We start from the raw sequence: 27,083 nt of genomic DNA, 5'->3' as shown, positions 1-27,083 counted from the left end.
GGGCATCGCCCCGACAGAGCAGATACGGCGACGCGACGCCGCGGGCAGATGCTGTTATCTGGTCGCCTGCGCTATCCGCGCATTCTTCGTCCGCGCAAGCACTCGCTTGCGTTCTAACTACAGTTGCGTCATCCCGCCGATAGGTATCGGCTGCCGTCACTGGATCGGTGGACGCGCGCCTACCTTATCTCCTCGATAGCGTCTCGCAAGCAAGCCGAGAAGTGTTCCCATCTAAAGAGTATATATCTTACACCGTGGACTGAAGTCACCGCACCGACTGGCAGTGGGCCAGTGCCGTCAGCGCCTTCGCAGAGCGAGGCGCAGTGCGGGAACGCTGGCATGATGAACGGCATCGGAGGGACCTATAGCGAAAGGCGACGACGAAGACGTGAGCAGTCGAACGAGCACGAAGGGCAGTATGGGAACGCTGCCATGATGAACGGCATCGGAGCCAGCTGTAGCGAAAGGCGACGACGAAGACGTGAGCAGTCGAACGAGCACGAAGGGCAGTATGGGAACGCTGCCATGATGAACGGCATCGGAGCCAGCTGTAGCGAAAGGCGACGACGAAGGCGTGAGCAGTGGAACGAGCACGAGGGGCAGTATGGGAACGCCGGCATGATTAACAGCATCGGAGGGAGCTGTAGCGAAAGGCGTCGACGAAGGCGTGAGCAGTGGAACGAGCACGAGGGGCAGTATGGGAACGCCGGCATGATGAACGGCATCGGAGGGAGCTGTAGCGAAAGGCGACGACGAAGGCGTGAGCAGTGCAACGAGCACGAGGGGCAGTATGGGAACGCCGGCATGATGTACGGCATCGGAGGGAGCTATAGCGAAAGGCGACGACGAAGGCGTGAGCAGTGCAACGAGCACGAGGGGCAGTATGGGAACGCCGGCATGATGAACGGCATCGGAGGGAGCTGTAGCGAAAGGCGACGACGAAGGCGTGAGCAGTGCAACGAGCACGAGGGGCAGTATGGGAACGCCGGCATGATGAACGGCATCGGAGGGAGCTATAGCGAAAGGCTACGACGAAGGCGTGAGCAGTGCAACGAGCACGAGGGGCAGTATGGGAACGCCGGCATGATGAACGGCATCGGAGGGAGCTGTAGCGAATGGCTACGACGAAGGCGTGAGCAGTGCAACGAGCACGAGGGGCAGCATGGGAACGCCGGCATGATGAACGGCATCGGAGGGAGCTGTAGCGAAAGGCGACGACGAAGGCGTGAGCAGTGCAACGAGCACGAGGGGCAGTATGGGAACGCCGGCATGATGAACGGCATCGGAGGGAGCTGTAGCGAAAGGCGACGACGAAGGCGTGAGCAGTGCAACGAGCACGAGGGGGCAGTATGGGAACGCTGGCATGATGAACGGCATCGGAGGGAGCTGTAGCGAAAGGCGACGACGAAGGCGTGAGCGGTCGAACGAGCACGAGGGTCAGTATGGGAACGCTGGCATGATGAACGGCATCGGAGGGAGCTGTAGCGAAAGGCGACGACGAAGGCGTGAGCAGTGCAACGAGCACGAGGGGCAGTATGGGAACGCCGGCATGATGTACGGCATCGGAGGGAGCTATAGCGAAAGGCGACGACGAAGGCGTGAGCAGTGCAACGAGCACGAGGGGCAGTATGGGAACGCCGGCATGATGTACGGCATCGGAGGGAGCTATAGCGAAAGGCGACGACGAAGGCGTGAGCAGTGCAACGAGCACGAGGGGCAGTATGGGAACGCCGGCATGATGAACGGCATCGGAGGGAGCTATAGCGAAAGGCGACGACGAAGGCGTGAGCAGTGCAACGAGCACGAGGGGCAGCATGGGAACGCCGGCATGATGAACGGCATCGGAGGGAGCTGTAGCGAAAGGCGACGACGAAGGCGTGAGCAGTGCAACGAGCACGAGGGGCAGTATGGGAACGCCGGCATGATGAACGGCATCGGAGGGAGCTGTAGCGAATGGCTACGACGAAGGCGTGAGCAGTGCAACGAGCACGAGGGGCAGTATGGGAACGCCGGCATGATGTACGGCATCGGAGGGAGCTATAGCGAAAGGCTACGACGAAGGCGTGAGCAGTGCAACGAGCACGAGGGGCAGTATGGGAACGCCGGCATGATGAACGGCATCGGAGGGAGCTGTAGCGAAAGGCGACGACGAAGGCGTGAGCAGTGCAACGAGCACGAGGGGCAGTATGGGAACGCCGGCATGATGTACGGCATCGGAGGGAGCTATAGCGAAAGGCGACGACGAAGGCGTGAGCAGTGCAACGAGCACGAGGGGCAGTATGGGAACGCCGGCATGATGAACGGCATCGGAGGGAGCTGTAGCGAAAGGCGACGACGAAGGCGTGAGCAGTGCAACGAGCACGAGGGGCAGTATGGGAACGCCGGCATGATGAACGGCATCGGAGGGAGCTATAGCGAAAGGCTACGACGAAGGCGTGAGCAGTGCAACGAGCACGAGGGGCAGTATGGGAACGCCGGCATGATGAACGGCATCGGAGGGAGCTGTAGCGAATGGCTACGACGAAGGCGTGAGCAGTGCAACGAGCACGAGGGGCAGCATGGGAACGCCGGCATGATGAACGGCATCGGAGGGAGCTGTAGCGAAAGGCGACGACGAAGGCGTGAGCAGTGCAACGAGCACGAGGGGCAGTATGGGAACGCCGGCATGATGAACGGCATCGGAGGGAGCTGTAGCGAAAGGCGACGACGAAGGCGTGAGCAGTGCAACGAGCACGAGGGGCAGTATGGGAACGCCGGCATGATGAACGGCATCGGAGGGAGCTGTAGCGAAAGGCGACGACGAAGGCGTGAGCAGTGCAACGAGCACGAGGGGGCAGTATGGGAACGCTGGCATGATGAACGGCATCGGAGGGAGCTGTAGCGAAAGGCGACGACGAAGGCGTGAGCGGTCGAACGAGCACGAGGGTCAGTATGGGAACGCTGGCATGATGAACGGCATCGGAGGGAGCTGTAGCGAAAGGCGACGACGAAGGCGTGAGCAGTGCAACGAGCACGAGGGGCAGTATGGGAACGCCGGCATGATGAACGGCATCGGAGGGAGCTGTAGCGAAAGGCGACGACGAAGGCGTGAGCAGTGCAACGAGCACGAGGGGCAGTATGGGAACGCCGGCATGATGAACGGCATCGGAGGGAGCTGTAGCGAAAGGCGACGACGAAGGCGTGAGCAGTGCAACGAGCACGAGGGGCAGTATGGGAACGCCGGCATGATGAACGGCATCGGAGGGAGCTATAGCGAAAGGCTACGACGAAGGCGTGAGCAGTGCAACGAGCACGAGGGGCAGTATGGGAACGCCGGCATGATGAACGGCATCGGAGGGAGCTGTAGCGAATGGCTACGACGAAGGCGTGAGCAGTGCAACGAGCACGAGGGGCAGCATGGGAACGCCGGCATGATGAACGGCATCGGAGGGAGCTGTAGCGAAAGGCGACGACGAAGGCGTGAGCAGTGCAACGAGCACGAGGGGCAGTATGGGAACGCCGGCATGATGAACGGCATCGGAGGGAGCTATAGCGAAAGGCTACGACGAAGGCGTGAGCAGTGCAACGAGCACGAGGGGCAGTATGGGAACGCCGGCATGATGAACGGCATCGGAGGGAGCTGTAGCGAATGGCTACGACGAAGGCGTGAGCAGTGCAACGAGCACGAGGGGCAGCATGGGAACGCCGGCATGATGAACGGCATCGGAGGGAGCTGTAGCGAAAGGCGACGACGAAGGCGTGAGCAGTGCAACGAGCACGAGGGGCAGTATGGGAACGCCGGCATGATGAACGGCATCGGAGGGAGCTGTAGCGAATGGCTACGACGAAGGCGTGAGCAGTGCAACGAGCACGAGGGGCAGCATGGGAACGCCGGCATGATGAACGGCATCGGAGGGAGCTGTAGCGAAAGGCGACGACGAAGGCGTGAGCAGTGCAACGAGCACGAGGGGGCAGTATGGGAACGCTGGCATGATGAACGGCATCGGAGGGAGCTGTAGCGAAAGGCGACGACGAAGGCGTGAGCGGTCGAACGAGCACGAGGGTCAGTATGGGAACGCTGGCATGATGAACGGCATCGGAGGGAGCTGTAGCGAAAGGAGACGACGAAGGCGCGAGCAGTGGCACGAGCGCGAGGGGTACTATCGAAACGCTCGCATGGCGATCGGCATCGGAGCCAGCTGTTGAAAAAGTCGACGAAGGCGCGAGCAGTGGAACGAGCACGAGGGGCACTATGAAAACGCTGGCGTGATTAGCGGCATCGGAGCCAGCTGTGGAAGAAGGCGACGACGAGGGCGCGAGTATTCGCACGAACGTGAGGGGAAGTATGGGAACGTTGGTACGATGAGCAGCATCGGAGCAAGCTGTGGTACAAGACGAGGAAGGCGCGAGCAGTGGCACGAGCGTGCGGGGTGGAATGGGAACGCTGGCAAGATCAGCGGAATCGGGGCAAGCTATGTAGATAAGACGAGGACGACGAACTCGCGATCAGTGTCACGAGCGCGAGGGGTAGTACGGGAACGCTGGCAAGATGAGCGGCTTCGGAGCCAGCTGTAGACGACGACGAAGACGCGAGAAGTGGCACGAGTGCGAGGGGCAGTATGGAAACGCTGGCATGATGAGCGGCAACGGAGCCACTGTGGAAGAAGTCAAAAGACATAGGCACAAGCAGTGGCAGTGGCACTGTGGGGCGAGTGCGCTCGCGCGGTTAGGCCTAGGGACGGCGACACTATGGTGTACTGGAATAGGGTAGTGTGTCGCCCGGAGGCGAAAACGTGGCTCTTTTTACGATGACGGCCGGGAGCGCTGGAGCACGCCGGTATACTGCAGCGCCATCTGTCGCTGCAGCCTGGAGTGACTGTGGCAAGAGGAAGAACAATGGTGCAACACAGGGCCTCCGGGATTGGCAGTTATGGTTGTCGCGGTGGTCATGTATGTACGTATACATGTACGTACGGAGCTCGCTGATTGCTTGTGTTATGAGTGGGGGCTCAATCCCATCGCTCGTGATCCGTTGTCAAGATTGGAGTCGGGCATGAATTAGAAGGTAGCTGGCCCATGCCGTTGTCCAACTTATCCACGCTGAGGACGTTGATGAAAGGAAGGACTGCTTCTCATCGAGAACGAGGAATATGGGTTTATTTACAGTATTTATATCAGTCTAACATGACTGCTTAGAGAGGTACATCAGCCTAACATGAGTGCTTGAGAGAGAGTGCCTCAGTCTAACATGACTGCTTAAGAAAGTGTCAGTCTAACATGACTGCTTGAGAGAGTGTCAGTCTAACATGACTGCTTGAGAGAGTGCCCTGAGCATCCGTACAACAGCGGTTTTTAAACACTCGGTCCTCCCCGATACAAGGTGACGCGAACGTTCGTTTAGTCATCGTAAACTAGCCGCCTCTCTCCGGGATGGCTTACACGCACACACACACTCACACACACAATTCTTTGCGCGAGGTTCACCGTCCGGAGCCGACGTCAGCCGGACTTAGTAGAACTCGGGGCTTGTGTCAGGAAAGGTGCCTTTTATTCCCCGAGCTGACCTCCCCAGCGCGGCCGAGTGCGCATTGTCTTGCGTCTGGACGGCGCGTGGGAAGGAGCCTCGAACTTGGTTCCCGCGAGCGCTCCCCCGCTCGCGGCAGACCAGGGCGGCGGTTGGGGCACAGTAACAATAGCTGACCCGCCGAGCGCGTTTAGTCACAATGGCGACGAGGTTAGAGCGTAACGGTGGCATTCCAAGATGAGGTTACCACCGCTGGCATAAATGGCTGGCAAACTGGCACCTCAGCTGGGCCGTTCTTAACACTTGTGGTTTTTCTGCGCGTTTGCACATTCTTCATGTGCATGGGAAGCGCTGCATTTCTAAATATCTGTGTATGTGCATGTGCGTGCGCATTTGTTTGTTTGTTTTCTTCAGTGAAACATGGCAACCGCCTTTCTGGCTGATGCAACATGAAAGGAATCCCATACAACCCACCAGGCACTGTGCAGGTGCTCCTTCCGGGCTTCTTATCGTCGTATGTTTCAATATACTAAAAACATACGTGTGCTTAACGAACGGAACGAGCAGACTAGTGTTTGTTTGTGCCTTCTGCAACCGAAACACTGAGCCATTGGCTGAGCGGACGATGCAGGCCGCATGATCTGTGGTCGGAAACGTGCAAGCATAGACGGCGTTATTGATGTATCTTAGCAGTTTGTAGTATTGATATTTTGCAAATTATAAGAATTTCAATTTGTAAACAGGGATAAGGTGCCCCAGAAAGGCTGGCCGGCCTTTCTGAGGCACCTTATTCTTGTTTACAAACTTTATACCACAGTGTGCTATTCCATCTGTCAGCCCCTTTCTTGATTAAGAATTTCAGTTGTGTTTTGAGAGCGTTTTAGTTTATAAATGCAGAAAGTTTTGCACAATGTGTTTAAATTTTGCGCGATAGGCACGCTGGTCGATCGCAGCGCCCTGCTGGTGGCGTCATCGCAGAAGCGTCCCCGTCACCACACTGCCCCATTCCATAAACCATAGCGACACTCAACCAAGGAACGGGCGCCTAAGAGCTGAGCTTTAAACATGTTTCCTATGTAGAGAGCTTCTCTACAAGTGACTTGGGCCATTAGCAATCTGTGATTTTCGTGCATTAATAAACCCCATATATCCATCAGCCTTTGCTATTCACTTGTCATCTAATTCCGGGTATACTGCGAGTTCCACTTGCCGCCTGAATTGAACTGTGGGGCCTTACGTGCCAAAACCATGATTTCATTAGGAGGCACGCCGTAGTGAGGGACTCCGGATTAATTTTGCCCTCCAGGGGGCCTTTAACGTGCCCCCAATGCACGGGACACGGGCGTTTTTGCGGTTCACCCCCATCAAAACGCGTCCCCCACTCGTGTTTCCTGTGGGAGACGTTCCGGGACACGGGCATGTCTAGGTGGGACGCACAGGAGCTAGCTGTGCGCGTTATAGAGCGATCATACCAGTAAGTACCAGGTGCGCGTTATTGAGGCGAAAGCTTTAGATGGCTCATGGATCGATAATTAGACCGTCACCAGAATGTGACCACTGTATAAATAGAATTTATTGATAGGAAGGACAGCGAGGTCGACCTGAGCTAGTGCGCTCTAGTCTGCTACTCTGCACTGGGGAAGAGGGAAGGGGAGTGAAAGTATTGGGATGGATGATCATGATAAGAGAAGTGGTGAGTGCTTATGTACATGAGAATTGTGTCGCTAGAGCCGCCCGTCGAGCTTGGTGTCCTGCAGAAACTTCAACAATACTTTTGTTGAAAGGGCCGAGGATAGCTTCCTCCGACAGTAGTTGTCTGCCAACGCTGCCTAGGAAACTGTCTAACGTCCTTCGCACCAGCATATATGCTGGGCAGTCGCACCAATTCAATCGCACCAAAATTGGGGGTCGAACCCTCGACCTTTGGTAGAAGTAGAACGCACGACCTTTGGTTGTAATTAAGACAAATTAAAGCACAGTTAATTAAGATAGAGTTAGTTATTGCACTCGAACCCATGGCTTTTGGTGAGAGTCGAGCCCACAACCTTTGGTGTTAATTAAGGTGAAATTGATTAAGGTTGTGGGGTTCTCCTCCCGTATTCTTGGGACAAAGGAACGACAACACAGTAGAGCAAATAATCACAAGGGCATTTATTGCACCTTTCATAGATCAATGCCTGCTAGCCGAGTTGCTATCCACAAAACATGCCGATGGGCGCGCGACAAATCTAGAAGTCCGACTCAGCGCGACCGGATAGCGAGCGAATATGTTCGCCCCATGCTGGATCGCAACGCCTGGTCGTTCGCGCGTACGGTCACGCGAACAGTGGCGCGTTCGAAGGCGGCCACGCAAGATGGTCTCGTAGAAGCATGGATCGGCGCACGCGCGGCACGGCACGACCGCACTGCTTGCTGTCCCGAACCCAAGAGGAAGCGCCTTGTCTTTCGGTATCCAAGTAACACCGCCTGTCGGCGGCGTTAGCAGCGCAACACTCGCGCCCTCTCTCGTACTGCGCCTCAACCACTCCGACCGCCGGGGGCGCCAGGCCACGCGAGCCGTGCGGGAAAACAACATATCAGGGGACGCGTGAGAGTCGCGCATCCCCACAAGGTACAGGTAATTCATATATAGTTAATCAATAACTCCAACCCACGATATTTCGTGTTAGTTATGGTAATATTAATTAACATTTATTTTATTTATATAAGGATAATTAATGTACAGATAACTAAGGCGGAGTTAAGGCACTCGAACCCACGACCTTTGGTTTTATCTAGGGCGATGTTCATTCAGGCACAGTTAAGTTAGTCATTAAGGCATTCGAGTCCACGACCTTGGGTGTGACCGTAAAATTTTGCAGGATTTCCCACCACATGAGCCATATAATGCGTTGGTATAATTAGAACAAGTCAAGAGAAAACAAGTAAAAGGAAGCAACAACGCAGTCGAATGAGAATGACAAGTAATTTAATAAATATCTCATGAGCGTGCAGGCTTGCGCCTTCTTCCTCTTTAGCGTATGCTAAAGTGACTGTTAATTTTGACATACCCATGGAAATTGGAGCGCTGCGTGTGCTTCCTCGCTCAAGAAGCGCGTCCGCGGCGTTTGCCGCGGTGAATGCATAGCGCGCACAAAACACTGATGCCTCTATGGTGTGTGAGATGTTTCGCCATAAAAGCCGAAGCAATGCCTAGCGACTTACGAAGTTTCTTGTTGCCAAACGCTTAAGCGTCGTCTTTTTTTCTTTTAGTGCCTGTGACATTGCTGAAAGCCGATGAATGGAGAGAAGCCTTTGTGAACTTGCTAAAGTTGTGAACGTTGAGCGAATTATTTGAAGGTGTGCACACCGCTTCCAACAACTGCTAATGATGGCAGCCGTTGTGTCATTGTTCGGCAGACTTAAGCTTATTGCACGTCTGTACTTCGTAGTGCCTCTTTAGCTGGTAACGATGCATTACTGCAACGGTGTCGCAGGTCATAAATATTGACTTTAAGATCGTATTGACTTTCTCCGTACCGGCTTTTTTACTTCATGACGACATCCGCATAAGCAAACCCTCAAAGTGGGACACAACGGAAACTCATTGTTTTTGCGAACGTCCTTGATGCTGCTCGGTCGTCACTTTGAGGATTACATTCGGACACTCACCTTCGTCAACCACTTTGAACTGAAAGCTGTCCCGCGTTGCGTTAGACCTCCGGTGCAGCAGGTAAAATATGTCCGCGTTATCCAAGTCGGCTGCGAAAAAAAAATAGAAGCATGAAAAATAGCTAAAATGTTCTTATTACGTAACGCTAGAGCAACGGCGTTATAGGGACACAAAAGAGAAACACAAAATCACTTTCTTTTTAAATTATAGGGTTTTACGTGCTAAAACCACTTTCTGATTATGAGGCACGCCGTAGTGGAGGAGTCCGGAAATTCTGACCACCTGGGGTTCTTTAACGTGTGCCTAAATCTAAGTACACGGTGTTTTTGCATTTCACCCCCATCGAAATGCGGCCGCCGTGGCCGGGATTCAATCCCGCGACCTCGTGCTCAGCAGCCCAACACCACAGCCACTCAGGAACCACGGCGGGCTAAATCAGTTTAGACTGTGAGTATTCTTATTCTTTAAAATCTATATTTTGATTAGTTTCGCGTTAGTAGTTTGGTTATATAAGGAAAACTGAAGTTGAAGGTGCAGTTTGCTTTTTGTTTGTTTGTTTCATTTGCTGCACTTTATCTTCAAGGGCTGGTACATGATAGTGCCAAAAGTATTTCTTTTTCTTCATATTTGGGTCTCAGTCAGTTTTCTTGAAGCTGGCCATGTGTAGCCTAGAGAACGACTATGAGCCTTATTTACCGATTTAAAAAGAAGCATAGGCCCGAGTATAGAAGCCATCAAAGCCCATGACATCACGGCGAGCTGGTGCGAGGACTTGAAAGCGGCGTCGGTGGCTAGACACTTAAACGGCAGCGTGAGACGGAAAGAAGTTGCGATGATGGTTATTCAGAGATCTGCGCAAAAGTTATGCGGTGTGCCACGTACATTAAATATAGCGTTTGTCGTACGTAGTAGCAGGTCAGTTTGGCTAGCGCAGAATCGGAAGTTGAACAGATCAGAGAGGCATTCTGCTTAAGGAAAGCTGTCAGGGCTCCATTGGCTTTGAAACATCACGCCACATGCCAGTCCCTTAGGAACACAACAAATCAAAATGAGTCGAAGGTTATGCGTAGCCAACAACATTGTGGCGCAGCAGGACTTTTCTTTTGTCTTTCAGATCATAGGCAAGGTAGGCGTGCCGGAAAGCGCGTGTGACGTGTAATGAGAGTACTGGAGAACAGGTATACGAACATATCGCTTTTCAGGACAGCTCTGGCGACAGAAGTGAGCAGTGGTTGCTGCTTCGTCTTCCAAAAGTACGCGTTGACAGTGACGTTCTTCGCCTGCTGAGGGAGTTGTCACCGCGAAAAAAAATGCGAGCTGAGATTCCTGAATCGTTAGGCTTCCCGCTGTGTCAACAGGAGTACAAGCGTGACAGGAAGGCAAGCTGTGCCGTGTTGTGCATGTTTCGGAAAGCACGGTAACACGTGATGTGAAACAAGAAAGCGTCGTTGTTGCCCTCGCGAGACGCCGTCAGAACGTGCTGAATGGGAACGGAAAGGGCGCTAGAGGGAAGAGGATGAAAGGCGGCGTTTAGGATCGATTCGAGACGTTGTGTCACAGCTGTCAGCGCGCACAATCTCGACTTCGCGCCAGCCGTGTGATGCTCGTCACGGGGTAATCGCGAAGAAGCAAGGATTACCGAGCGCCAGCGGAGTCGCGCGACCTCCACCGCATCGCGTTTCCCGACGGGAGATGACGCGGCAGCCATTGCACACGCGCACGGAGAGCGTCACGTCACCCTTATCTCTCGCTCAATCGACGTCGCCGAGGCGTCGCCAAGGCTGCGTGGGACAAAACCCGGCTTCCGGCTCGTGCACGACGGAGCTCTGACATGGAGACGGCGCTCGCGTTCAGTCGCATACGAGCGATGAAAGGGGCGAAAGCTAAATCGTCCCGTGGCAAAGGCTTTCGCCCAGGATTCATGTAACGCGAATGACCGATCTCACAGGCTAGGTACTAGCTTCCTTTTGGACAAGCTGTACGTAGCATTAAGAGAAAAAAAAAGTGCTTTCAGTTAGCTGCGACAGAATGATCCGCGTTTACACGAATGCGACGCTAGCGTGTCGCGTTTTCTAACGCATCACGGTAATTACTGCGTGACGGCGTTTGCAAGTGGTGCACTCCCCTTCGTCCGAAACAAGCGAGAGCATGTTTCCGGCAATCTTGTGCTCCACCGGTCAGTGGAGGACAGCACGCGGCGGCAGTCATCTCCCTTCCGCAATGCGATACCCCAGCGTTTACATTAATCGCGTAAGGCGACTTACAACGTCTCTAACTACCCTCTCCTGCTGCATCAATGCGATTCGCCTTACTAGCGCATTACGGCCGCTTACATGAATATGATGCGCTGAAAATGCGACGCGATTTGCCTCTGGTCGCATTCATGTAAACACCGCTATGGACAGGCGCAGTCAACCTTTCGAGGATTCGATCGCCTTGCACGCATAGTGAAAGCGTCATGTGTGGGAACTAATTGATTCAGAGTCCCGATTTCTTTCTTTTTCGGGTGATCAGGACCGACTCAACCACGTTGAGTGGGTTGAGCGAGTCAAACTGCCTCTGGTATCTAGGTTGGCTCAGGCCGCCCAAACACTCCCTAGCTTGGCCCGAAACTTAAGCCCTACTTTGTCGGGTTCATTAATGTAACCAGTGATGTCCACGCTAATTCAGAAGGAATAGTTTGGGTAATTCTACGTGAAAAGTTTAGACACCAAAATTGACCATCATTGATTTTCTTGAAAAAAAAATTGGGCTAGGTAATTCAATTCAATTCACTCTATTTTCAACACCACAATGTTGAGAACCGCGAACAAAAAGCCTTTTATGGCTTGACAAGGTCCGCAGCCCCTTTTAACAAGCAGTGACAGAGCATAGGGTTAGGTATTACATATTAAGCTAGAATCACCTAAGTCCCAATAACACGAGTGTCAGGCATAATGCATATGTATAATATATACATACATATATGTGTAAAATGAATTCAAGCGAAACAGAATGTATATGCAGTACATATAGCACTCACGTACAATTGAAACCGAAAGAATTAACGCTAATTACTAATGCAGATTATACATATATAAAATCAACAAATGTGTCACACAAAACATACTGCAATGCACAATTCGGCAAATACACTGTTACAAAAACAATTTATTCCATTTTTGCGGAAACAAAGGAAAAAAAAGCATAATATTGAAACTTATACAGTGTTGATTTTATTTAGACAAGATGGTAATGTAAAGCGCAACATTTGGTACGTGTAATTAGTCCTTGCCCGTGGCATCTCCCAGAGTTCGCAACTGCGCGTATTTAGCTTCACATCTCTACGTTTTAAGTTCGATATAGTATTTAACGTGTTATTATTTCTTTTAATACCTGTCTTATATCGGTGAATTAGTGTTTGCTCATAAATATCAGGCATAGGAAGTAAATTCAGTTTTTTGAAAAGTGGGCGCGTATGTGTGTCGTGGGGAACGTCCAGAATACTACGGACGGCCTTTTTTGTATTCTGTGTAATGTGGTGATATTAGAAAGTGTCGTAGTACCCCAAACAAGATGGCAATAATGAATTTGGCTGAGAAGCAAGGATTTGTATAGGAGAAGTTTGATACTTTTAGGGAGAAAATATCTTAACCTGCATAAAATTCCGCTCACACGGGATATTTTCGCAGCGACTAAATCCACATGCAAATTCCACGACATATGTTGTTCGAATACAACCCCAAGACATTTAACAGTAGGCACAATCGGAATAATAGAATTATTAAGTTGCAATGTTAGGTCTGTAGCGACATTACGATTTCTCGGTCTGAACAGAACAGCTGTTGTTTTCTTCGTATTTATACTAAGTGAATTTGCGGTAGACCACGAGGACAGTTTTGTTAGTGCTTCATTTGCGATACCGATAGCCTCTGTCGAATTCGGTGCGGTAACCAGAATAGTTGTGTCGTCCGCGTACATAATAAATTTCACATTATTATCTATAGTAACTAAGTCATTGATATAAATACAAAAAAGCAGGGGCCCTAGAATACTTCCTTGTGGCACTCCCGCGTGAACTGGCTTTAAATTCGACACATATCGTTCTATGATCACTTGTTGCATACGGTGTTCTAGATACGACTGTATTAATTCATGGAATACGCCACGAAATCCATAATGTTCAAGTTTGTTGAGTAGTGTGGAATGATTTATACAATCAAATGCCTTCGAATAATCAACAAAGATGCCCAGAGTACATAATTGCTGTTCAAACGACTGCAATATAATTTCCTTTTGAGTAAGTAAGGCAGTTTCTGTCGACTGCCCTTTCACAAAGCCATACTGCGTACTTGTTATAAGGTCGTGTTTGATCAGAAACGATGTCATGCGGGCATGTACTAGTTTTTCTATACCTTTAGAAAAAATGGGCAACACAGATATTGGACGGTAGTTTGTCAGCTCGTTTTTATCACCACCTTTGTACAAAACTACTACCTTCGCAACCTGAAGTCTTTTCGGGAACGAGCCCCTGGAAAATATCAAGTTGATTATGTGTACTAATGCAGGTAGAATCAGGTCCAGGGCATGCTTGATTGGCATGATCTCGAATCCTTCGACGTCACATCTGCTGTTTTGGATAGACATAAAAGTAGTAAATACCTCATTTTCCGTAGTAGGCGCTAAAAATGCTGATTGTTTAGTCCTGCAGCGAAGATAACTCAAAGAATTAGGATCATGAGTACCGTTTACTAAGGTTGTGAAATAGTTATTAAATGTATTTGCAAGCGTCTCATTTGATAAAACTTTATCACCTAGGGTAATTTCTGTTATAGTCGTGTTCTTATCTCCTCGCCCAAGAAAACCATTAATACGCTTCCAGATAACATCAGATTTCTTTATTACGTCATTATTGAACAAATTATTCAAATACTGTCTCTTCTCTCTACGCAAAAGACTATTTGCTTTGTTCCTTTGCACCTTAAATTCATGCAAAGCTTTTTCAGTCCTGGTGTCAATAAAACTCTTATAGAGGCGGTTTTTGGCACGAATTTCACGGATACAGTTTTTATTTATCCGTGGTTTTTTGGCTTTACGGGCTGGTTTAACTACTTTATATTTGAAGCATTTATCATAGGTATCCTTAAACCTAGCGCAAAAGTATTCATAAGCAGTTTCTAGATCACTGGCACGCATCAGTTCTGACCAATCTATTAGCGATATTGCCTCACGAAAATACTTCAGGCTTTGCACGTTGACATCACGAACCATTTGTGGTAAACGGTGTTTGGATGTTGAAGGTGAACACTGGGTCATCAAAAGAAATATTGGAAGGTGATCACTTATATGAGCACTCACAACACCAGATAAAATGTTAGAATGGTGGATGTTGGTGATGAAGACGTCAATTAATGTCGATGTGTCTGTTGAAATACGAGTCGGACTATTTATAACATTTTCAAAACCATTTGATTCGATTGTCTTGCTAAGTTCTTCTCGAGAAGTAGAAGCCTTCAAGAAATCAATGTTTAGGTCCCCTGCCAGAATGAACTTGTAACCATTAGCAGTCACCCAGCAGAAGCATTTTTCCATAAAAGACAGAAAGTTCTGCGTGCTCGATCCTGGTGGTCGATATAGGACGCAGAAAACGTTATCATTAACAGTAAGCACTTCATAATCCAACGTAACAAGAGAAAAAGATGCAACAATGTTGCAACGGAGTGTGCTTTTTGCCATTAACAGAACGCCACCTCCTCTTCGACATGATCGATTCATAAAAAATGTTGTGTAGCCGCGTAACTTAATAACTTCCGATTCACATTGATACCATGTTTCTGTCACCATTAATATGTCAGGAGCAAAGCCAAACGTAGCGATAAGTGCAAGGATCTGTTCCTCTTTATTTCGAGCAGACTGCGCATTAAGATGGATAAAAGATAGGCAGTTCTTATTTTCGGCATACAGGCTGCGGCGCAAAATATGCGTGCGTAGCGCTTCCAGACGTGACGTCATCATTAGTAGCCATGAAACCTTGGTTAGTCAATTTTTTCTAGATCAGAGACATACATTATTTGCAGTGACCGGGAGGATTCACTTTTCCTAGCGAAAATCTTGCCGTACCGCGTCCAAGCGAAACGCCAATTCTTTTCCCTTTTTCGCGCGATCGTCATGCCCAAAAGTTTTTTCAATTCAGAGCACAGGTGTTCATTGACAAACAGCTTTTGTGTGAATAAGGTTTTGTGTGAATAACTATTGTGTGAATAAGGTTTTACAAAAGTATTTTCGCTGCAATAAATGTTTTAATCACGTGAACTCTCTGAAATTTCCGCAAAGAAGCAAAAGTTGGTTGGAGGTACATATTTTTTAACCAGGTCTGAAACTAGGTGCAATAGCAAGTTATATTTTAGAGCATTGCATTGGCCTCCTTCTTCACTTGACGGCATAATTGAATGCATTTTAGAATGTTCCATGTTTAATTTGGCTCATTAAAAAAGCAATAAAAATTGCATTTTCGGAAATATTTCCATAATCTGCGTTATTTTTTTAGCTACCATAATTTTTCTGCCTTTTTGCCTGTTGCTATAGTGTATGCTAAAAATAATTTGCATTTTAATAATAAATATATTTTTTTAGAAAAATACCTGCAAAGCTGGCAAGAAATGAATTTTATGCGATATTCAAACCAAATTTCAGCTTTAAGGCCCTCCAGATAAAAATATGCAAGATAGCTCAACACACGCATCGACCACTTAGCTTGTGAGTCAGAAATTTTCGTGTATATATATATATATATATATATATATATATATATATATATATATATATATATATATTCAGAACACACGCCACGCGCGTACTTCATGGCGGCACCGCTAGATGGCGCAATGTGTTAGAGGGACGCGTGAAAGAGCAGCTTGGCTGTCGACATGATTCATACATGAGGCTTTCCACCGGTGGCCGTATGGTGTGCCGCTACATTGTTGCAGTGCTGATCACATAAACATTGACATTTATAGAGAGATGGGTTCTGCCAGAATTTTTTCTTCTAGGAGTTATGGATGGTTCCTTCTGTAGCATTCGACTACACAAAAGTTTATGGCAGATTGTACGCACGCACTGTTAAGCACAGTTGCGCCGTTAGTCTGCTTTAATATTCCAAGTTTTCCCTGTAACTTATGCAGCAAAAAATACGTTTGGGTTGAGACAGATGACTCGGTTTGCACGCAAAGCATGTGTGGCCGAGTTAACTAGAGAAGTGCGCTTCTCTGCCGGTTCAAGAGTGTCTTTGTATTTATGACTTAACGCATCATGAGGGTCAAGGTTCGCGGCCCGCGACTCATAAATCGTTGCGTTCTCAACAGTGCAAATACGGCACAGCATCCGCTTGTTGTACTCGGCCTCCTAAATTCTCTATGGTTTTTACCTATAGTAACTTATATTCATTTTGCCACTGTGCAGGGTCTTCTGCTGAGATTACTTTCCTCGCTTTTCCTTAGCGCTGTTCTCTTATCGGCAGTGCAAAAGACACTCCCGCAAGGGTTCAGCAGCGTGTGAACGTGCACTGAAACGCAAGCAAACCACGCCCCGAAGTCCGGTGGTTCAATTTCTCTCTCGGTTGGCCGTTCTTTCTGTTTTGCCTTCTTCTGCGCGGCCTTGCTACTCGCACCCACACCCACCTTGTGCGTGGACAGCCTCCTCGCCCTCCGTGCTGGCGAACCGCACATGGCGACGCGCCACGCCCGCTTCGTTACGAGCCGGGAAGCGTGAAATCCGCCGAATTAAGCGCGGCGCTGTCGGAGAACAGACGCGAGCCCTCAGGAGAGTGGTGCGCCGAGTTGGCCGCCGCGCGAGGGGGGATTGTGTCGGGCGCCACCTTCGTCCGAGATGGATGCAAGACGACGGCCGTCGCCGGTACAGCACGTGCCACGCCGAGAAATATGGCTTCCGCTCGAGTCTGCACAGCGCCGCAGAAGGTTTCGGCGGAACCCGCGGGCCTCAAATTTCCACTCTGTTTCTGCTTCGGTTCAGTTCTCTCCCGCTGTTACCAGCATTCTACACTGGTCAGAGTCGCGTAGAGAAGGCAGTGGTTCTCCGCTGCCTTCTCCAGCGTGCGGAGGAGGTTCCTCTAACGAAGTCTATACTCAATCCCGGTAGGTCAAAGCGGGCAGTGGCTCAGGTCATTAGGACGCCCCTCTCTCTCGCCTTGCACTCCCACTTGGGGGACCTGTCAATTTTCCTAACGGTATGGATATGAAAAACTTGGCGGTGTTGCTACACCAACTATCTAGCGCGTCATGCGGGACGTCACAGACTGCATCCTTTTTAGCTGGGAAAGAGATAGAGAGAAGACAAAGGCAGGATGGGTAACCAGGTTGCACATGTTTGGTTTGATATCCTACACTGGGAAAGAAGGAAGCGAGAAGAAAAGGAAATAGAGAAGGAAAAAAATAATAAGGGATGTGTGCGCACACGCAACAACATTCACTGCGCAATCAAAAGCGGTCGCAGAGCTCTTCAAAAAGTACAGCAGTGCTCTTGTGGCCAGCTGCGTGGATGGCGATCGAGTCCTGTGTCTCTGTACTTTTTCTTCTATGAACGCTCTGTCGTGCAGTCAGCATGAAGATGCACGCAATGTCTATTTCATTGTTAAAATAAGAACAGTAAATGGAGATATGTTCTATAGACTGGCTGCAATCATAAACACTCCTCGAGGCACTGTGCATCTTGCCGGTACGGAAAACTAGGCGTTCATGAAAGCGACGCCCACAAGAGAGAAAGCAATCAGTGGAAATGCAGGGAAGTCAACCAGACCCGCGTTTGGTTTGCGTCCCTAGGCTGGGAGTGTGGGAAAGAGGGAATAGAAAGAGGAAGAAAGCCAGCACTAAGTGTGCAGCGACTAAAGTCGTCTCATAACTCGTGATGTGCGTTGAAGACATCTGGGATGACCCAAGGGCGAGTGGTCGTTGTGAGAATAGCAGGCTGCGGGTCAGCCGTGGGGCTTACTCGAGGCTTGCAAGCTTTGGATTAAGAACAACTAGCACTTGAACTGCTCTTCGTGCTGACGCAGTATTTAAGGCCTCATTCACACAGCTGTCAAACGTTCCATCGCGTCACCGTCGTGGCACAGGCTTTCGTCAGGGGAGATGGTTTCCGAATCGTTTTCTCCTCAAAAACGGGTCGCCGGTGACGTAGAGTGGTGCTCTACGTTTCCATCGCCAGCACGGTGACGAAACCCCGCCCCTGAAAAATGAATCAATCATATATTTAGAAGCCGTCGCTCCATACAGCCACATTACAAAGTTGAAAGTGGCAACAGCAGCGGCTGCTGTTTTGTTTACATTTGAGTTCCACGTGTGGCACATCGAAAACCTAGCTGTGCGTTTTGGTGGTGCTGAAATGTGCGACATTGACAAACGCCAAAGGACGCTTCAACTCCAAATTGTTAATTGAATTAGTCAGGCCTCATAGGTTTCTGTATGATAACAGAGAAGTATGCTCCTGTCGACGTCACCACCTCCATCGCCTATTCGTACAGTGCTCCGTCGCGCCTGCTGTACGTGTTTTTTTTTTTTTTTGACATGACGGTGACGCGACGGCACGTTTCACGGCGGTTCGAATGATAGAGTATGCGAAGGGTATTCATGAGGGACCGAAGCTTCACAACCACTTGCCGGTCTTCTTCAGGCGATTTGTACGGCGTCGCCTCTGTCGACTCTACCGCGGTGCGCTGTATCCTTTGATGTGACTGTGGCTTTGGCTGTGGCATCGTCCGTGGCTTCGGCTTCAGCTTCAGCTGTGGCATCAGCTTTGGCTTTGGCTGGGGCGGCTACTGTAGCTTTGGTAGCTTAGGTAGCTTGTTGTCATACTTGTGAGACCTTGCTGTAAGACCTTGTTGTCCGCCAGGCTTAAGGGGCAGAGGAGGAGGAGGTGTCGGATGTGGCGCACTCTTGCCAGAAGCATAGGCGTTCTTCGAAGCCCAACGGCCCCGGGAACGTCTTTTTCTAACGGCCGCAACAGCTTTCTGACTGGTCGAATGCTGTAAGGATTGGGGTCGGGCATGAAATAGATGGTAGCTGGCCCATGCCGTCGTCCCACTCATCAACAATACTCGGCCCGCAAACGTGGCTAGACATGCCGGCGCCGTGGGGCTGTGGAAGAGACGCATTGTTGTACTTACAAAGCGAGTCGTCGCAGCGGCTGGAAGGTGTTCGGAGATCGCCAGCACCCGCAGGCCATTCCTAACAACGCTCTCATCATCTGCTTCAAGGCCGCTGTTTCCTTCTTCATTTTGAGGCATTCCTTTGAGGTAGCATCAGAACCGTGGCTGCACAGGAGTTTGCAGCCTGGGGTTCTGAGCAGCGCGAGCAAACTCTCGTGTTCTCGCACACGGCGCTCACGTGTCCCAGACTCATGCAATTGCAGCATTGGAGTGGGCTTGAGATAAACGGTCGCATGGGGTGTCCTAAGTGGCCCACCTTGACGTGTGAGGGAAGAGATTTGCCCTTGAATATTGCCTTCACACAGGTGGATGTGCCGAGGCGAGACACAGGGGTTATAGCGACGCCATCAACAGCTGGCTTCACTACAAGTGGAAAGTCATCGCTCGAAATGGAAACGTCTACGTCGTAGATGAGACCATTTGTGAAGTCACTGTCCGGAGAGGTATACGAGTGGACCTTCATGCCACCAAGTTCTGTAAGTTCAATCAATGTGCTCAGCGCAGTCTTATGTACAACGTCAATAGCCAAGATGTTTCTTTCGTGCGTTGACTCTGACGTCCGTGACTTGATTTCGTGTCACCGCTTCAAGGAGCACCGAGACAGACTGTCTGTTGAGTCTCCTCAGGTTGTCGCTAGCGAGTTCTGGTACACATAAAATCGTATTGACTGCGGTCGACGTGCTTCAAGACAGGTAGGCACTGGTGTTTATTCGTTTATCCTTGTGGTTGCTGACAAGCTGAAAGTCGTCATCGGGCAAGTCCTCACTGCTGAGCGAGTAGACACTGGTATCGTCACCGCCGGTGTCGCTCCGGAGGCCGGTCCGCTTCCTGTAGACGCAGCTGCCGCTGAAGTCGCCATCCTCAGCAGAGGCGCGTGGACGTCAACTGGCACCCGAGCCACAACACACGGCGGCTCTCCCGAGATGCACAGGGAAATCAGGTGAAAGTAGCTGTAGTAGGTGTAGATGTCAAAGTAGATGAAGATCATTGCGATGTACTGGCACGTAAGAGAAATAGCGTTCTTGGATAGGATAGGATAGGATAGGATAGGATAGGATGTCCTTCTTCGATGGCGCGTACCCACTGCGGGGGATTGGCCAAGATACCCTCACACTGTGGAGTGATGGGGAACGAACAGGCAGACGCTGAAGCGAAAACTGCTTTAGATAACGCTTGTGAAGTACGCATTCCGCTCTAACGAACAGACACAAACGCCCTACTTCGTCGCGTAAACCGCAACTCTACATTGGAACACTGGACCCAACCAGATCGACGACACAAGCGATTACGCAAATTGGACCAAGAAATGAAATTTCGTATGCCTCACAAGTTCAAAAGAAGCCACACGAGCATGGTGCACCGGATTCGCCTTGGTGTCGCATTCACCAACCGTTATAGACATATGATAGGTGCCAATGATACTAGACCAAACTGTGAATGCTGTGAGGTGCTAGAAACACTTGAACATATATTTTGCGTGTGTCCCGCGCACGCGAAAGAACGACAGCAACTTGTCTCTTCCATTGCAAAGATCCATGAGAGACCGCTATCGGACGAGTTTCTTTTAGGTCTTTGGCCTAATGCAACCAGCGCAGCCCTGGTAACAAGAGCCACTATAGCTTTTCTCAGAGCCACTGGGCTGGACGCACGGCTTTAGAGATACCACAACTCTGTGAATTTGTATATACGCATCTCTTCCTTATACCATCATCATTCACCAGCCTTTTCCCTCCCCGTCCCTTTTCCCCAGAGTAGAGTAGCAGGCCAGAGCAAGTTATAGCTCAGGCCGACCTCTCTGCCTTTCTGTAAATAAATTTCTCTCTCTGGCCAAGATTTGGATGGTATTAGGACGATGTTGGTATTAAAAAAATTGTTAAAAGTTTCAAGTGAAAATGGATAAAATAATGTTTCAAGAACTTAAAAGAATCTGTCTTGAAACAACTATGAGTTCCTCGACGGCTGAGCTGACATCCCTGTGGTAGTTTTCAAGAGAGGAGGCTCTTAGAGAAAGGATATTTAAAGTAGAAATTTTTAAATCAGTTTGCCTGAACATTGGTTCTAAAATATTTTTGCTCAAAGAAGAAAAGCGATGACCGAATAAGAAAAAAAAGATTAATGGTGTCATCTTCTGCACAGATTGGGCACAGATGGGAGAGTGCCAGACCAGCCCTGTGAAAAAAAGTTTAATACTGATGTTCGACAGCGTAACCAGGTAAAAATTACTTCAGTTTTTCTGGTGTGAAAGGAATTTTTGTGTCAAGGGAATAGGAGGTGTCGATATAATTTGCTATCGTTGCGTTTAAAAGTATTGAGCTATTGCATATCTCCTGAATCTAGCTGTAGTTAGGTAAGCTATGTACGAAGTAATGTTAGTACAGGGCCATTGAGGGCTGCTCTCGCGAGACTGTCAGCCGTTTCGTTCATGTAGAAACCCTTGTGACCAGGCACCCAAAGTAATCTAATTAAATTTATGTGGGCAGGCACTAGAAAATGAAGTGTACGTAAATGGTTAGTACCACTATTTGCTGTGACCGATGTACATAAAGATAAAGAATCCGTTATTATGAGTACCTTCGATATTGATGAATTTAGTTTACGTAAGGCTAATACTACACCTAGACATTCTGCCAGAAATGCGGATAAGTAGTCCAGAATCCTGATTGAGAATGACCGGTCTAGAGGAGGAACGAAAATGTGAATTTCAGATTTTTTCTCCACCCTTTGAGGCGTCTGTTGCAATGACCGTATTTATGTCCAAACTCAATAAATGACCTTGTAATAGTCTATTTATTATATAATGAGAGGGAAGTATTGCATTGTTTGGGTAGATGTCATCATCAGGGACGTAGCCAGGAGGGGGGGGCTTATGGGACTTCAGCCCCCCCCCCCCGTAATTTTTTTGTGCTGTCATGAACCGAAGACCAAAGCAACCCCCGGCGCTGGAAATCATTCTGGATTTTGTCTAGAATGTCACTTTCACGCTCGAAGACATTTCAGCGCGAACACTGCGAACTCGGACCGGATTTCGTGACAACGCCCATGCATCGGGAGTCACATAATGCAAGAAGCCCCATCCAAGCACAATGTTTCAAGGGCGTTTTGATGGCGAGCGGGCTCGTCGCGGCATATCGCAGAGGCCACAGAATCTACGGAGCGCATGGATTTTAATTCTCAAACTTTAGCGGCATAAACTTCTCATAAACTTTTGATGTGAAAGGTGCAGTGAAATTTCCAAAGTCGCGCTTTAGATTTTCAATTCCGGAACTTTGTGGGTTTAATGTTGTTATAAACATTTGACGCCAAAAGTGCGTTGACTTTTCTAAAGTCGTACATCGGACCATACAACCAGACAAACCAAATCAACACACTATCGAACAAGTTGACAAAGCATGCAGCGAGGTCCGATGAGACGAAGGGTTGTGGTGGTTCGTTTGTGCCATCATATCACAGAAGAGAACATAAACATTTTTTTTCACATGCGCCAATGCACCCATGTCAAAACACTAAAGCCAGCAAAGGTAACTACGTTCTCATTTATTTTTCGACATTGAATTTTATTCGTGAGGACACATTGAGCCTCATCAATTTTCTTGTTCTCGCTACCCGTGGGCTGCCAGAGCCAGCCAAAGCGCATGCGTTTTTCTCGTGTTGCCCCGACCACCGCGCGGCGCACTTCGGTTCGCGTTCGTTTTTCTCTGGCCGAGTGGATTTTCGCCTGGCAGAGTTTTGGACGCTTTCTGGCCAGCAGACGAGAAAAAGGAACAATGGTCGCTCGCCGGCATCACTGTGGGGACTCGACGGATTGCAACGCATTAGCTTGACCGCAACCTCTCCAGAAAGTCTTGTCTGGCCGGTATAGGATACCGAACAGTATGCATATGCTTCTTTGTGGACCAAGCGTATCACGTTTTCTTCGATATTTTTTCGATAGTCCCATTAAGTGCCCAAGGTAGGCGTTCGATTGTGGCCAACATGCTTTCCTTTGCGTTATTCTTTTTTTTTTTCACTTCGGTGCCCCCGCCCCACTAAAGAAAAAATAGATTGTTGCGGCGCAGCGAATTGTCGCATGATGAAAGTTCGATTTTGTTACTTCTTTTGTGGGAAGTAATGGACCAAGGGACACTTCAGCTGTCGGATACTCTTATTATATTATTGTGATCGCAATTATATGGACACTTCAGGCGCATTCCTGCCGTCGACGTCGCCCTCATGTTCCGTATGAAGTCCTATGCGATAACATCGTGACCACGCGCCGCATGTTGTAAGTGCGAGAGAAAGCGTAGGAGGGTGGTGGTGGCATGGGGGAGCCGACGATGGTGGCTCAGTATTGTGTGCGCAAGGAAGAAAAGTGCGGGGTGGATGCGTGCCGCCTTCCGTCGCGCGCGATACAGCAGGAGGAGTGGAGGGAGGGGTGGCGTGCCTCAGGATTCTGTGATCTGTGATTGCGCAACAAGTTTATATGCCTTGTTTGACGCATTATATATAGTGACTTTTTCTTAGAAAGGTAGATTTATTGGATACCTGTACGTATATTTAAATATCTTGTTGCAAGGTTTTGTGTATACGTGTAGTCAACTTTGTTTTCAGTGACACTTTCTTGCCCTTTATCAAGCTGTATCTTCGAATTTCTAACACACGAGGGCGAGTCAAATGAAAGTGAGTCAACCCACCCCACCCAATAATGGTTCGGTTCATTACCTGTGAAGCATGCGCGTAGCCCACAGGCATCTCTCCTTTACAAAAGTGACACGCAGGTGTAAGGATACACACTGGGTTTAACATGGTTGTGTGACGTAATGGATGCTCCAAAAGTTAAACAGCGTGGTGTCGTGAGTTTTCTGACAGCTGAAGGCGTTTCCCAAAAAGAAATTACTTGCCGTATGGCTGCTGCACGTGTACTTTGAACATTGCATTTCATTGACCACTTTCATTGGCCAACATTTTTAGCGTGGACCATTAAGCGATACAGCAAATTTGCGTCGAATCGAGATAGGCTAGGTGGTAGTCGAAGGTGCTATGAAGGGTTACTGGAGTGCAGTCGCTGATTGGCACATTCCGGTGGATTCCAATGCATCCAATGTTGCGGTGACTCCAAGCCACTGAAAGTTGATTCTGTGCCCGTTTTCAAAATCGCAGTGGTGTGTGTGCGTGTCTGTGTGTGCGAGAGAGAAAGAGAAAAGAGTCTAAGTAATACCGCTTGATCCAGAAAGTGGTCGACGAACAAGTCTTTGCATCAATGCTCGCACATCTTCTCTTGAAGCGAAAGTTGGCACTCTCCAATTAGTTGTCGATGAAACTGAGTTGGACTGTTTAGTGTATGTAGCAGTTAAAAATGAAAGTGCGAGAATTCAGGCTCGCAATAAAGTGTATCATGAGAACCAGCATCGTCATAATCATCATCATCATGCTCGCCTTGACGCCGGTACTTGAAGACCGTGCCTGGTGGGACGCCCTAATCTTTTGTGTTGGCACTGATGTTTCTGATGCGATCAGAAAATAGACGCGCTCCTGACGGACTCATTTTCGCTGCAGCTTCCGCAACAATGAATTCAGTGTTCTTGTCAGTTTCGCGCAGGGAACTGAAGTTCTCAGCAAATGTTATCTGGTTCTACTTAAGTTTGCTTCCATCAAAATAAAAAAAGAGCATATTTTATCTAAAAAATCTAAGCTTAAGGGCACGCGCATCACAGTGCAAGATTTCTGGAGGGTGCCTAGACTATCGCGAGAAAACAATTTGAACTTTTCAGGGTTTTATTGCAGTTATTTATTGCATTTATTATTGCCTTTATTTATTGGTTTTATTGCAATTTAAGTGTTTTATTGCAGTATAATAAGTTTTATATGAACAACAGTTTTTGCTCAAAGATAAAGTGTTTTGACGGGGTGTATCTTTGGCCCAGAATTGGCATTCTGTTAAAAAGGATTCTTTAGCGCACAAACAGAAAGGACGCGAATAAGTTCAAGACGACGACACAGGCGCTTTGTCTTTTGTTTTTGTATTCAGATTTCTACTATATTTGTATATTGTATTTTCATTTTCTATCATGAACTGTGATCTGCCAGACGTGCTTACATCATTTCGCAGTCTCCACACGATAAGGCTACAAAAACATTTATTCAGAAGACGCTGACCGAGCGCCTGATGACGCTTGAGGTGAATTACGGTCGTTCTTGTGTGGAGCCCTTGGATACCATTTCGCTCATTGATGATATAATAGCACCAAGGCATGCCCACTACAGGCTGCAGTTTTAACTTTTCTGGCCTGTCTAAAAAACATGGGTGGTACGACTTTGCACGCGATATATCAACCCATACTGGAAAATAATGTTACAGGAGAAATGCCCGTAAAATGTGCGCTTAGCAGGCACGCAATAGTAAACGAAGACTTCTGTCATGGCGAAAAAGCACAAGTGTACTTTTTCTTTTTTAAGGCGAAAGCCTTTCTAGGCTGATGGTGAAGTTTGTGTCAGCAGACCTGATAGCCGGAGTGTCCTCCTAAGCGTCATCATGCCATATGAAGACAGATTAAAGAATTAAAAATGATTAATAGTGACAGTTAGCGAATGATAACGTTATAATAGAGATTGGTAGAGAGAGAGAGAGAGAGAGAAACAACTTTATTCGGTCCACTATAGACGTAAGTAAGAGATTGGTAGGGGTTAATAATGACGAGTAATGACTACTAATGACTTGTAATGTCTACTAATGACTCCTAAATGACCAATATGTCAACGATGGCTTGTAATGAGCACAAAAGATTAAAAATAACTAGAAATGTCTAGTAATGACTACTAATGACTACGAAATGACCAATATGTTTAACAACGAATTGTAACGACAATTGATTAGAAATGACTAAAAATGCTTAGTAATTTATTTATTTATTTATTTATTTATTTATTCATTTATTTATTTATTCCTCAAATGCCCATGGAGAGGGGTTTTACATGAGGGGTGGGCTGCTTCAAAGGAAAATGCGTTCGATGGCAGTCCTGAACGCAGTCGCACTGGAGTGGTCCGCTGCTTCTTCAGGCAGATCATTCCAGTCTCTCGCTGTACGTGGAAAAAACGAATGAAGATGGGATGATGTGCGCGCATGCGGGGGGGTACACTGACTTTGAATGATTGGTCCGCGATGAATGGCGGTGAGCTGGCGATAGACGCTGTTACCAATCGGGGCATGATAAAACTTGTGATATAGAATGAGCCTGGACACTTGACGTCTCGCTTCTAGTCTAGGAAGATTCGCATTAGATTTTAGTGCTATGACACTTGTATATGAAGAATAGTCATGGAAGATAAATCGGGCTGCGCGGTTTTGGACAGATTCAAGCATGTTAGAAAGATTAGTATGATGAGGGTCCCAAATTGAGCATGCGTATTCAAGTTTGGGCCTTACCACATATTTGTAGGCAAGGGTTTTTACCGGAGGAGGGGCAAATTTCAGATGTCGCCGGAGAAAGCCTAAGGTGCGGTTAGCCTCGTTAGTTATTTTAGCGATGTGAGAGGACCATGAAAGATCTCAAGTTAAGATAAGCCCCAAGTATTTATAACAGGTCAGAGATGATATTATTGAATTACCTAAGAGATATGGGGGTGCTACATAAGAATGCCGACGATTGAAAGAGATTAATGAGGTTTTATTTACATTTAATGACATTAACCATGTCTTACACCATTTTTCAGCTGTTTGTAAGTCACGCTGCAGGACAGGGATATCTGAGCTATT

General features: G+C 48.6%; 1 protein-coding gene across 1 annotated transcript in view; it reads right to left on the bottom strand.

The window, feature by feature from the left end:
• LOC126535760 (FRAS1-related extracellular matrix protein 2-like) overlaps positions 1–27,083 on the bottom strand; it is a 252,070-nt gene that overhangs the window by 128,135 nt on the left and 96,852 nt on the right. Inside the window, exon 2 of the mRNA XM_050182550.3 lies at positions 9,155–9,244. Within this exon, the coding sequence (XP_050038507.2) occupies positions 9,155–9,244 (90 nt within the window). The remainder of the gene's footprint in view (positions 1–9,154; positions 9,245–27,083) is intronic.

Source organism: Dermacentor andersoni, chromosome 4 (genome assembly GCF_023375885.2).
Source record: "Dermacentor andersoni chromosome 4, qqDerAnde1_hic_scaffold, whole genome shotgun sequence".
Lineage (NCBI taxonomy): Eukaryota > Metazoa > Arthropoda > Arachnida > Ixodida > Ixodidae > Dermacentor > Dermacentor andersoni.
This window is presented reverse-complemented; position numbering and strand designations above follow the sequence as displayed.